This window comes from Penicillium longicatenatum, assembly GCF_028827895.1.
Source record: "Penicillium longicatenatum strain IBT 33135 chromosome Unknown contig_4_segment0_segment0, whole genome shotgun sequence".
In the NCBI taxonomy this organism is placed as follows: Eukaryota; Fungi; Ascomycota; class Eurotiomycetes; order Eurotiales; family Aspergillaceae; genus Penicillium; species Penicillium longicatenatum.
The window spans coordinates 3,832,634-3,846,141 of NW_026643122.1; the positions used below are offsets into that span (position 1 = coordinate 3,832,634).

The 13,508-nt window shown below is 43.3% G+C and overlaps 3 protein-coding genes across 3 annotated transcripts; 2 read left to right on the forward strand and 1 right to left on the reverse strand.

The window, feature by feature from the left end:
- Nucleotides 1–1,902: 1,902 nt before the first annotated feature.
- On the forward strand, nucleotides 1,903–4,530 carry N7484_008224 (uncharacterized protein; the record flags this gene model as incomplete). The annotated part of the gene is made up of 1 exon (XM_057118611.1): nucleotides 1,903–4,530. The coding sequence occupies one exon, from the start codon at nucleotides 1,903–1,905 to the stop codon at nucleotides 4,528–4,530; it is 2,628 nt and encodes an 875-aa protein (XP_056971646.1).
- Nucleotides 4,531–5,791: 1,261 nt separating this feature from the next.
- N7484_008225 (uncharacterized protein) lies at nucleotides 5,792–6,010 on the forward strand (the record flags this gene model as incomplete). Its single annotated transcript, XM_057118612.1, has 1 exon — nucleotides 5,792–6,010. One exon carries the CDS (start codon nucleotides 5,792–5,794, stop codon nucleotides 6,008–6,010), a length of 219 nt encoding a protein of 72 aa, XP_056971647.1.
- Nucleotides 6,011–9,547: 3,537 nt separating this feature from the next.
- N7484_008226 (DUF3435 domain-containing protein) lies at nucleotides 9,548–12,204 on the reverse strand (the record flags this gene model as incomplete). The annotated part of the gene is made up of 5 exons (XM_057118613.1): nucleotides 9,548–10,689; nucleotides 10,741–11,132; nucleotides 11,196–11,518; nucleotides 11,580–11,829; nucleotides 11,885–12,204. The coding sequence occupies 5 exons, from the start codon at nucleotides 12,202–12,204 to the stop codon at nucleotides 9,548–9,550; spliced, it is 2,427 nt and encodes an 808-aa protein (XP_056971648.1).
- Nucleotides 12,205–13,508: the final 1,304 nt, after the last annotated feature.

The following is a 13,508-nucleotide window of genomic DNA, read 5'->3' on the forward strand; positions in this document are numbered from 1 at the left end:
ACCTCGATAGAAAAACACTTAAGTAGAAGAAACATATCGTAAGAGCCGCATCTAAAGGCCTCAAGATAGCGATGGACCTTTGACGGTGGCCCTCGTGGAGCACTACGCATCTAATATCTAGATATAAGCTTTTCAGGATAACGCGATTACGTCCATCAACCACGTCTAAGGGGTATGAGCGTAAGCGATAGCCTATATTGCTGAAAGATTCTAGTGACGGGCCGTGAAAACGTGGATAGATATTCATACTCTACTACGAATTACTCGTCTCCGCAGAAATATAGCGCGATGTTAGTAAATCCAGAAGATATAACCACCCTGTTATATCATGTAGCAGAGAACGCTGGAATATACCGAGATAGAAACACCAGAGACGATTAGCCTGTTTACGTTAGACCTATAGGAAGAAACTGTATAGACTAAGATTTATGAAATCCATGTAATAAACACCGCGGTTACTAGATTAATACGGAGTGAGGTAGGAGAGCCTCGAGAAGCGATCGAGAAGTAACCTTATTATTATCGAAAGGTAATGCTCAAAAGTTTCCCCTTCATATTAGGCGCAAGAATCAAGCAGAGCTTAAGTTAGTAGCTATAGGTTATGTATTCAACACACCACCGGGATTCAGATAGAATAGAGTTACGCTATTTATGAGCCAATCTTCCATCAATTACCTGGACTTAAATTTGACCATCATTTCAGCTATTGAAACATATTCAGGGACTGTGTATTATAATTTAGTCATTAAGCAAGAATGTGGCACAAGACGAAAGATAACATATGTTTGTTTTCTTGGATCCTTTCATATGTAGAGTGTAATTCCCGGAAAAGAAAAGCCTGTTTGCTTTTATAGTACCTATTCCACCCAGCATGCTGTTACACCCAATAGACAATTTAGAACAAACTTTATCGACCCCGATGAACGAATTTGGCCGCTTTGCTTCAAATAGGGTCTGACTATCCATTTTTCTACATTACCCAGATCACGAATTCCGGACACGCGACCTCTATGGAACGATCCATTTTCACAGATGCAGAGCTCCAGTTGGCTATTGAGCGGCGCTTGAAGTACCAGGGAACTGCCAAGATAGATCTAAGTCAACTGTCATTTCATCCATCTGCCTCTCGGCAGCTGGATCAAAGGAATGTTGACAGACTGTGTGAGGTCTTTCGTAAAGATGGTTGCCATAGATTAGATGTCCAAAACCACATATCAGGCGTTGTCACTAGTAGACATTTGAAACGAGCACGGCAGGGGGCGCAAATCACGGCTAACGAGCTACTTACTAATCCCCCTGAGAAATGCCCAAGGCTTTCTTTCTCGACCGGTCAAGTGCTTTGCCTTCATGGCCAACATCGCCTCAAGGCAGCGGAAGATGTTCTCGCACCGAGCGAACAGTGGTGGACTGTGGATCTTTATCTAGATGGTAGGACTCCGCTATAATGATGGCGCCTTATTCGTGACGTTAATCGTAGTCTCATAGATATCAGTTATGATCTACGAAACACTCTAGTTGATGAATATTCGAATGAGAAAATGCCAAGTGATGGCGACATTTACCGCAAAATTCGCCAATACCAAAATGAGCACAATGCACCATTTCAGAAGCGGTGGTGGGCGCGTCTATCGGAAAATAAAGCTAAAAGGTTACGGCAGCTGATGTCACCGGATAATGTTGACATTTCCGCCGCCTTTGATGCAATTTTGCCCATACCAGGCCTTTGGGACGGCATGAGTATTGGCTCTTTGAATCGTGTCTTGGCGCTAAAGTGTGATGAAGTAAATATCATTCCTCCCCTGGGCCTTGTTTTACTCTTTACTAACGGCCTAGGAAATTATCCATTATCTGCAGCACGTAAAACGATTTTGGTCAACTCTGGTAGATGGAGATCCAGACCAAATGGCTAAAATCGATGTTTTCACTGTAAAGGCGTTGGAGTTGACAGCTCCTGCAGCTTGCAAAGTGGACGCGAGAAAGGCTAAAGGTCTCATACTTAGCGGTGAAGCTTTTTCCGACTTTACTGAGACCGAAAGAAACAATATCTGGCACAGGATGGCAACACATGACGCGTGCAATGGTATAATCCCATCTCTCCACACTTTTTTTCGTGATATCAATTATTTGGAAGCCTGCGCAAATGGCATCAAGCAGTTGGTCAAGTTGGGAAAAGGCTACCCGACTGTGCGAGCGGCTATGAAACAAGCTTTCAAGTCGGATAGGTCCCAGATAACATGCCCTGTGCAGACATCCGAGACGGCATTCCGGAGCCACGCAGGCCCAAGTTCGGATTTTTTCGAACTCTCGTATCGACAAATCTGGCTTTTTGTCATGCGACATTACCCACAGATGGCAAGGGAGGCGACTAGCAAGAAGGTTGTTGCAAAAACCAACAGCGGCAAAGCGGATGAGGTTGTACTCTATAGCATGGCTGTTCTATCACAGAAGCTGGGATTCCACTCGAAGCCCGCGAGTGACTTATTGAACCGTCCTCCGGATCGGCAGATTGCTCGTGAGGCACTCTTGAAGGCTCGTAAGCCTGGTAGCTACCGTTATAATCGTGATACATTTGAATCATTGATTGACCGAGTTGTGGAGTGTTTCACTTCGGCTGTTGCTGACGAAACCGTCCCATCAGCTGACATTCTGCGAGGTGGGAAGCTAACGCCGCATTTACGTTGTGGACTACCACGTCAAGATTCGCAGTTGCTAGATCGACCTCTACTATTCATGGACCCGATGCATGTAAAAGAAACATCAAGTTCGAACTCAGTCTCTTCATTCTACGTGAGACAGAGTGTGTACTTTGCCTTCTTTGGCAAGCCTCTTGAACTTCAAACCTGTGACCCAGTAGACACTTCAAAATCCCCTCTGTTCGTCCCAATGAGTGATGCATCAAAAACCACCGTGCCGTTAGACGTTTCTTTGTATAGGAAATCACGCCGAGATAAACGCCGAGATAAACGCCGAGAGCGAGCGCGCCAACAAGGCGGCGGAGCGAGACATAAAGAACAAGGGCGAAGAACTTCCAAATACAAAGCTACGCTCGGTTTAGACAATCCTTTAGGTCCTGTGGAAGCCAATGAGGATATAGCCACACTGGAGTCGGTCCATCGTACTCCTGAAGATGAGTACATGTCTTCGATCAGCTCTTCCAGCGATGTTGAGGCTGGCAACAGCAACGACTTTGAGATGCAAGATTATCCCGACGTCCATGAGCTCAGAAACAGTTCCCAAACCGGCCTTGAGAACTTTCCAGATGCCGAATTCGAAAAGCAAGACGGGCAAGAGTCTCAAGAGCCGCAAAGTGATCAGGGCCTAATCCCCCAAACTAAAAGTATACTTGAGTCGGAGGATACAGAGTACGAACCGTCTCTTCTGAGCAACCCAGGAACACCAAACTGGCATGAGGAGGATATTTCAGAGATCATACCACCACTAGAAATAGGTCCTCAGCAGTCAAATCAAGCCCAGTCTCCCCCAAGCGACAACGGCTTTTACTTGGAAGAACAGGAACTATCTTCCATTGTGGAAGTTCTGGCAGAAGAGACGCAAGACGAGACCGAATCGGTAATTAGACTTAGCCAACCGGGCCCTGTCATTTTAGAGCAAATAACGGAAGGAGGATTGAATGCCGAAGACGGAGTACGAAAGGCACTCCAGGAACTGGAGCAAGCAGCAGAGATACGAGCTTCAGCTGCTGATTCGGCGCAAGTATACCCAGAAGAGCAGCCTGCCTCCTCATCAATGATTAAGCAGACTTCCACGTCAGACCCCGAGCAACCAGCATTGACCCAAAACATGAATTTCATGCCCCCAAAAGCTGTTTCTGATAACCAAATATCCATGCCAGAATTTGATTCAGCTCAGATCATTGCGCAACGTCGTATGGAGCAGACTACCAGAGCAACAAAGGCCCTCACTCGATTTGGGTTCGCCGACGTGATGTTGCTCAACGCACCAAATGACAACAGCGATTTAAGCCAGACAGAACCATATGATCCTCAAATAGGTCTACAGCAAGAATTTCCATCAATTATTGAGCCACGCGCGTCCTCGGATGATAACGAGAATAGGAAAAAGAAATCACGTCGGCATGGAGGTGATTTTGCTGGGACCGTTCACTCAACCCCAATCATAGGTGATATAATGACACAGACTTTACCGGAAGCAGCTGATCAACGCCAAGTTACTTTTCCCAGCGCATTGACGATCACATTTAAAGCTTACGAGAAAGGGCTGTGGCGTGTAACGGACAGAATCCAGATGAACCAAGATTCATCAGAGGCAGAACGTGTAGCGATGAAGTATGCTCGCATGAATAACAAACATGCGCGGTTCTACCGATTCCATAACAATAAATTAAGTCTGATTAGCGTCGCGGAGTGTGTTCGGGCCGCAATGTCTGATGGGTCTAATACTGTCCTCATGAGCCTTCATAACCTCGAGATAGAGCCGGAGATAGTCACCGAGGTGGCTAAGATGCTCAAAGCAGACAGAGAAAGCAGAGAAGACCAATTCATTGAATAACCTTCAGTCCTAGAACCATTTCTCGACCCTCGGGTGTCTTTTGTTTCAGAGCTTACGACCGTGTGAGTCTTGAAATCGTATGGGACGCTAGTTGGCGGTCCGGCGGCCTATGAGATCTTGAGACCGCGGTCTCAGGACCAGCCGTGTCTCTGGTTCTGGGTCCCCTGCCTCCGATTTGACGTCATCGTGCCTAAGTATTGATTCTAATGTCACTGGTCTTCGTATCTATATTTCATGCTACCGGCCCTTGGGTAGCATCCTTGTAACCTCTCAGAGTTTAAGACCACAGTTCCAAATTCCTGGGTGTCTTAAGATAAACTACACACGCTTAGTGGGATCTTGAGTTCTCTCAGGACTGATGAATCGCTACTAATCTCCGCGATTATAAGACCTCCCTCCCGGCTGCACTTGATGCTAGGTATGACTCGACCACGTTTTTCTACGTTGCTCTCTATGGGAGCTTAACTCACATGCAATAAATTTAAATTAATATGTATCTAAGAGTTGATAAAACTCTTTATTTTCTATTACCTAGTTGATACAGACACGCTCGAAATGAGTATTACCTTTCTGTTCTCACAAATTCTTTTGGAGCTCTATTTTGAGACAAGCTATTCCCTTTATAGTTTGATCTGTCCTAGGATCCCTAATGCCTTTTAACAATAGATGTACCCGAGTAGTGGATCTGTGATTCCCGAACATCATTATTACTGCATGATAATGTACCCTTTCCAGTCTCTAGGACAAATACTCGACAGTACCTTCTAATGTCTCCCTGGTAGAAACATTAAGTAATATGAATGAATAGATAATAGCTAGGGCCCATAGTCTAGTTAATCTAATCAGCCTCTCTATGAATATCATCATGGCGATTAACCCAACACTGGATCAGCATTATTACCAATATAAGGACAACTTGCAACTAATGAACTTTCAAATTATCTCCGCCTAGGTTCCTAAGGTAGATACCCCAGATCAGAGTTGAGGTAATTGGCTTTGGCATTTTTGGCAGCGCCATCGCGATGGTTGCCGGTCTTGCTATCGGTTTCCTGGCTATTAACAGAAGACAGCTCTTCTTTAGCCTTACTACTACTAAGGCAACTATAAGCTCTAACCTATTTTTAACCGCCTATACTGTATGAGCTGAGACTCGGTTGATTCAATTGAGGAATACAAAGGCGTGCGGGCAACCTGGTGCGGGCAATATGGACTGGTCAAAATAGAGTGGTCAAAATGGAGTGGTCAAAATAGAGTGGTCAAAATGGAATGGTCAAAATGGAGTGGTCAAAATGGAGTGGTCAAAATGGAATGGTCAAAATGGAGTGGTCAAAATGGAGTGGTCAAAATGGAGTGGTCAAAATGGAATGGTCAAAATAGAGTGGTCAAAATGGAGTGGTCAAAATGGAGTGGTCAAAATGGAGTGGTCAAAATGGAGTGGTCAAAATGGAGTGGTCAGAGTGGACTGATCAAAGTGGACTAACTGGCCAAAACACATTTTCACTTTCGAGGTGATGAAACCTAGTCAAATTATAGACTTTTTCGATTTCGTCCCAGCAATGCTCTTAATGAGGTTAGACTTCTATTCATAATTAGAAGATAGCGATCTATTCTTTAATTGCAGCAATATTCGAACTTGACTTCTAGTTTGATATAGCGCCAGGGCCAGGACGGTGACAAAATCGGCTAGGTTAAATTCAACTAAGCTGTAGGTTATCCTTGTTCAAAACTGGCTTGATCTATGGTACGACATATAGTAAATGCAATAGATAATGACCCTATATCGCGACAACCATAGACTATCCTACATTCTCTAAATCAATAGATATGCTTTATTCTGTTCATGGCGAACTAATTATTCGAGTCAAAAATATATTCCTACTCGGAGCTCGCACAGCGAAATCGTGGTGAATTATATGGTAACGCTATACACTCCTATAATAAATTACACCAAATCTGCGAGTCAAAGTATCGTCATGATGAAAACATAGTACAGAGAATTTGACGTAGTTAACATGCGCTGCTGCTGAGATATGAAAATCAAACTTTCGATGTGTGGAAAAAACAAAAAAGTAAGTTTGTAACCACTATGCATCCCTTAGCTTAGTAGATTCATTGGCTACCCATTAAATTGGCCCGTGGTTTAGTGCGTCGCCAAAAAAACGTGGTCTTTACCCAAGGTTGTCGCAGGAAACCCATATCTATATTCATGAAATCAGGTCCAATTCGCCTGAAGGTCCAAATTCGCCGCGTCAAAGCATAAAGATTCCTTTCTCCTTTTCACTAAAACTATTTACAGGCCTCTACCCTGAATTTAAACAACATGGTCCAAAATGTCAACTATTTTACTACTGATGTGGGTAGTCTGAACCGAACTAGCGGATTGGTCATTCGTTTGGTGAAACAGTTGTCGTTTTAGCCTTCCTCAAATCCTGGTCGGTGACAAACTTCGGGGGTGGATAGTGAGAGGCCTAGCAGTTCAACTTTCTATTCCACTATGAGAGATTGGCAACGTACCAATTGCGAGCAAAAGAAACTCCAAAAACCCGAAGAATCCGCCGACAGCCAATGTATTTGACCTGTATCTCGAAGGCGGATTCCTAGGCACACATCTGCGTCGCACATCTTACTATATTCACAAGCCTTCTTTATCAAACTTGATTTGCGTCGGCATTGCTTTTGACGAAACAGTTTTTTCTTTTGAGCCGACATTATGTAGCGATTGAATATGCTTCGAAGAAACCGATCTCGGATGAAAAGAGTACAAATAAAGTCAGGAAGATCATAGGCTCCTTAAGTAGCCGCGGGACAGGGGTGGATTTGATAAATACAATCGATTGTCCACAGGTTGAAAGTCCGTGAGGGTAAAAGCACAGTGAAAATTTTATATCTATCATAGGCCACGGCTTTCGCGCTGAAAATGGGCCTTTGACCATTTTGCAAACCTGCGGGCCGCTTTAATTTGATTAACGACTGACAAATGTCCTCATCAAGATGGTGGCGTTTACCATGCGTATATTGTGTTCACAAAACTAGGCGGCAAGCTTATTGCCACGACTGTCTAATCCGTTGGAACACAGAATTACATCGAAAGTGACTGCGGCTTTTCGAGTGAGAACCCCAACTATGAAAAAAACTTCCACTTATGGCCGTTGATTCGATTGTGCATGACTTATGATGCGTGTGGGAATATCGATCAATCTAGGCCGTTAAGCTGTCTGCAGTTCGTAAATTCATATATCTATCTAAACAATAGCCAAGGACGTTAAATCGTGTCGCGTCGTAGTATGCTACACCCAACTGTGGTTTGGTTCCAATTCGTCTCAAATATCATAAAATGATATATCAATCGAAAAATTCAGATGTGTGCAGCCACTAAGACTATAAGTTGATTAAATACCACCAAAAGAAAAATTAGTACTGTATCTCTTAATTTTAGACAAATCACCATGACTCATGATCATCTAAAATCTATTCAATGAGGGATTGTCTTAAATTTCACAGATCAGGGTCCTCATCAATGAAGCGTTGATATTCAAGGGCGACGATGCTACACCGAAGTTCTTTCGCACAATGCGAACTAAACGTGTCAATGCATACTGTATTAGTTCGGTCGTTGGATATAGATCACAAAACTTTATTCACCAAGAGGTGGCGCTTATCGACATGTATTAGGCTGAAAGGCAACTTCCTACTGTTTGGAATCTTTAGAATCTGGATAGATGCCTTATGGGTATGAAGTCATACGTAAACACCACATTTCAGGAGTAAATATAACATGACTATAGACTAGCCTATGTACTTAGAGTGAACGGCTTATCTATAGCTAGCCAAGTAGATACCTTAATGATTAATGGTTAGCGGCACTTCCTGGAAATGTAGAAGACTATGGTATTAATGAATTGTAATATAGTACTTTCCATAAACTTCTTTGCAGGAACGCATTTAATTACCATTCTAGGCCTGTTAAGTTGGTAAGTAGTCTGCTGTCGGCTCTAAGGAGTAAAGCTTTTGAAGCCCTAGAAGGAGACAGTGATTGCCGATAAATACATAAGTTTATTGGCTAGAGGATTAAACATACAGTATCGTCATACGTTACAGGTGCTTTCTCTAGTGACTATAATTATAGCAAATTACATTTTTACAAGCAGGCTTATCCAAATTCTCTGGCACCTGAAGTCCCCGAAGCCCGATGAATAAATTTTAGACCAGTTCGTATAGTTATAATTATAAATCCGAATAGTTTACTAAAAAACAGGGTCTATTACGGAGTAAATAAGTGCGGCTAATTTGCTAGGATGAATGACCATATCAATAGCATTGGGCCTTTTGTGATGGAAGAATGGATCCTATCCAAAAGAAAATAGCTGCACGAGAAGAGAGACTAGCGTGCTGCATCCTATGTATAGATTTAGCTTAGGTAACTCACCCCTAGGCTCAGCTCAGGCTTAGTGATGAAGCCAGGGCACTAGGATCAGGATCAGTGAGTGGATCAGACTACTCAGGTGAGCATTAGATGATGCTCAGTGAGCAGAACAATCCACTTATATAATGCTCACTGATCGGATCAGTGCGCTTATGGGCCTGCTCAGTTTTAACTCAGTGACCAAAAGTGGAGAGGGGGCTGAGCACTAATACAGGAGGAGAAGCCAAGAACGGAGAAAGAAGCTCCGTCATATGGCCTATTGACAGGAGAACAATAAGAAGAAACACATTCATTAGACAAACTCTGAAAGTTTCAATTTGCTAGTTTTTAAAAAGCTCGAAAGTCCTAATTTTAAAATCCTACCACAACAGAAGTAAGAGACATATGCCTTGCTAAGAGCGATAAATAGTATACTCTATCGTTTGAGCGTTTACGATGTACCCTTCCCCATAGACTCCATTGTTGCTTTAATATTACTACTATTATTACCATAACTTCATATCCGTAGTCTTTTTCTCTCAAGACATCGATTTGGGTGATTACTTTGCGACGCTTCAATCATGGGCTATGAACGCAGAGTACCAGAGGAATATGTTATATTGACATGAATTCCTTCCGAAGCCTCTCCTGGGCTCGACCTCGCACAACTGTTCCATGCGCTTCCTCTGCATGATTCAGTAATGTAAACTTCTGTTGAAGCGATTCAATCCCACAGACATTACACGCAACTCCATCGGTAGGCCAGGCGCGATCCACATGCGTTATTCTAAAATGCCTCGTGAGTGAGCCAGGTGTTGTATGTTTCAGAACTCGCTTTTCTAGCGGAAGTTTAGGATTCCCGACGCAAAGAAAACAGATCGTGGGTCGTTCATCTTGAGCCTTAATACGCACGGATTCCATTGCTTGGCGGAGGATTATCTCATGGTCTTCATCCGTGGAAATTTTATGTCGCTTCGCAGGACAAGATGGGATGTCATCGGCTGCGGGCCGGCGACAGGATTGAGTAGTTCGAGGTGTGGGACGCCCCTCTTCCACGCCACAAAATGTCGTCAACGCGTTGATCGCATTGATCCGGCGCTGATACTCCGCTTCAATCGTCGCACCCGGCATGGTCAGCACAGTGTCAATAACCTTCATGAACTCTGGCGACGTGAAACCAGTGTTCTCCAATGCTCCTTTCACTTTCGAATCCACACAAGAACCCTGCAATTGCTGCTCGAGGTCAAGCACCGGCTGTTCGTTTCTATATCGCTCCAAATTCTCACGTATACGCTTGTTCCGCTGGCGTTGCTTCTCATTGCGGACTTCCCGATTAGCTCTGTGGAGTCTCCGCAAGGCTTCCTTTGCGCGGGTGTGGTAAACAACCTGCTTCTCCTCCAGTTGACGCTGGTCAATCAAAAGTCGTTCTTCGTTAGGTTCCCGTACCCGATCAATGCATTTTAATTTAGCTTGGACATCTTGAAGTTTTTTCTTTCGCATTGAGGCTTTTTTTTCGAGTTCGCGGATCACTGGGAGGTCGTTGATGGAGAGAGATTCCATTGTTGAAAGTTTGTATGGCCGATCTGGGTCAATTGTCGCACTCAAAGAACAGGCGAATCGCACCAGCTGTGATTGAGTTCCAGTTCCGCGTATAATGCCTTGAACGTCAACGTCGACGTCTACTTCATAATGCCGGACGAATGTGCGGATATCACTGTGCTGCAAGATGACATTCTGTAGAGCATCTGTTACCTCCTCTGTCCGCAGAGTTAGCAATTTAGAAGGTAATAGGGCCAAGAAATACATACCACTCTTGTTCAGAGCTTTAGCTCCGGCATATCGGAGATTATACGGCTTGATATCACTTTCAATACCCGTGATTTGGCCCACCCGGCGCAAGCGTGATCTCACCATAGACGATGTCATTCTCTTCTCTAAGGTGACACGATAGCCGGTAACATCTTTGACAACCTGACAGAAGACAAATCCATTCAAGATTTCATCTTTCAATCTTAGCTGCTGCTGTCCCAAGCCTTCAAGTACTCGAAGTCGATAAAGATTCTCTGGGCAGTCCAGCACAGGTCCAGTCGATGACATAGTTTTGAAGCCCTTGATATGGAAGAGCATGCTCAGCAAACAAACATGCGGACTGAGGACCAAAGTTGGATCGAATATAATTTCCGGAATCTTAAACTCATTTCTGTCCAATCACATTAGTAAATGAGGTCTTGCCCTTTGGAAATCGTCCGGTTTGGGCACATACGGAGCTTTTTTCCCAAGGAACTTTTTGGTACATTCAGGTGTAAGGAAGATGAAAAGGCGTGGGCGTCCTCCTTCAGGGTCGCGAATGAGTGTCAACGCGATGTCTCGCCAACGAAGATCTAAGAGAGCGCCGGGACGGCTTGCAGTAATGGCTGCCAGCTGCAAGAAAAGAAGGACTTGAACACGCTGCCAGCCACAGAGAAAAGTAGTCTCGGTGGTGGTCAAAAGGACTCGTGCAACCTCAGAAACGTCTTCAATAAACATGTTCTTCTTCGGTCGCCGTGTGAGCCCAAGTTTTTTGTCCTTAGCTACAAGTGCAATAATCTATAGGCAATCAGCAATTATCGCAAGTATTCGGTCCTCACAAGGTTCTTTGACCACTTACGTCTTGCACTTTGACAATTGTCTCTTTCCCCAGCCCAGATTTGGTATGCTGTTTGAGAACGAGGTGCCAGTTCTTCCAGAATGTCTCAAGCGAGCTCTTGTATCTAAGACCCGGGCAGTGTCGACCATTTTTCCCGCGCCGAATATCACATCGCCAGCTAAAAAACCCGTACAGAAAACGGACAGTTTCCTCCGAGTCTGAAATCCAATGCCATTTTTTCACGGGATCAACTTTGATGTGTTCACAGTACCTGCCAGGGAACCACTAATTAGCGTTCGAAGCATCCTAGAGATGGAGCGGCCTACCTATTCCAGTAGGCACTAGTATCGTTAAGTTGTTCCTCGGTTTTATCGCTGTACCGCTTTTGTCGAAGCCTAGAGACATCTAAGCCCTCCGCTTCGGCTAGATAGTGTTCGGGGGGTAGCTGGCCCTTGTCGGTGTCAAAATCATCGGGCGAGTCTTCATCATCCGAGTCATCGCTTTCAGTCTCTAGGTCGCTGTTGGATTCAGATTCAGATTCATTATCTGAAAATATCGAACTCGCATCGGAGCTAACACAACTCGGAGTCTGGTCCTCACTCTGGACCTCACTCTGGACAAGGCCGAACTGTTGGTAATCAGGCATAATAATTTAGACAGCTCAAATAAGGCAAGCGCAGCGACTTTGTATTATGTAAAGCAAAGGGAAATAAATTAGAATGAAGGGGCGTCCGAGAATCAGAAGTAAGGTGAACAGAGATGGAGGCTGCTGGATTAGCGATGTATTTGAATTAATGGGATTCAAGAGGGAAATCGCCGGCATTGTGGGGCATAGAATCTGAAAGAACATCGTGGTGTAGGGGGAAGCCAGCAATGCCTCTTTTTCACACTACGAAACAGACAGGAATAGGACAGCGCTAGCGGCAGGAACACTTCGCTCATTTTTCCCCGTGGATATAATCTTACGGGTCGTGGAATAAGTAAGTGCGGTGCCAAGACCTAGGCTAGTTAGGAAGACTCGTAAAACGGCGGCGAAAGTAGCCACTTTTGGCCACCTACTAACCGTCACATCCTTTTATAGAGTAGTTGATGTATAGTTATAGACTTTTATCCTTCTTTAGTATAAATAGGATAGGATATCCTACTAATAATATGGAGTATTAGATATATTTCTTTTTAAGATTAATCTTAATATACTCCTTTAGGGTCTAGGATTCTTTTTCCAATAGTTAGTAGATTAGTATATAGGTTAGTTCCTTACCCTCTATAATTTTAATCTTATAGTTATATAGTCTATGCTCTAGTAGCTAACTAATAGGTAGTGGTATAAATATGTCCTAAAACTCCTTATATTCTTTAGGGAGTTCTAGTGCTTCTTCCTCTATTATATATAGAGCTACCTTATCTTTATAGATTATAATATATTCTTTAAGTTCGTTATCTATTATTTCTAGTCACTATTCTCGTGACTTAATAATATTTATATCTATAATATATTAGCCTATTACTGGCGTTAGAGGTAGGTTTACCCTTTATAGCGCCTCCTTAGGTTCTCTTACTCCTATACTAAGGACCTTTTTAATTATTTCTTATGATATACCTAACTATGTTTAGCTTATTCTTCTATAACTATAACTTATGAAGTAAATAGCTCTAGTGTTCTATTAGATTATTAGTTCATGTTTTTTTAGCTATAGTATTCCTAATATTATATCATAGTTCCCTAGTAGGGTTATATTAAAATAAATAGTTTTAAAGTGGGTTCCTATAATCATAGTTTAGGGTTCTATTTTATAGGAAATGCCTAGGCCTAGACTTTCTCTATTTAACCTAATAATAGATCTAGATTAGTTCCTTTTCTATACTAGCATTTTAATTCATTATGTATACTATAGATCTATAAAGTTTCTATATACTCCTGAATCGATAAGTACCCTAACTATCTTAAGG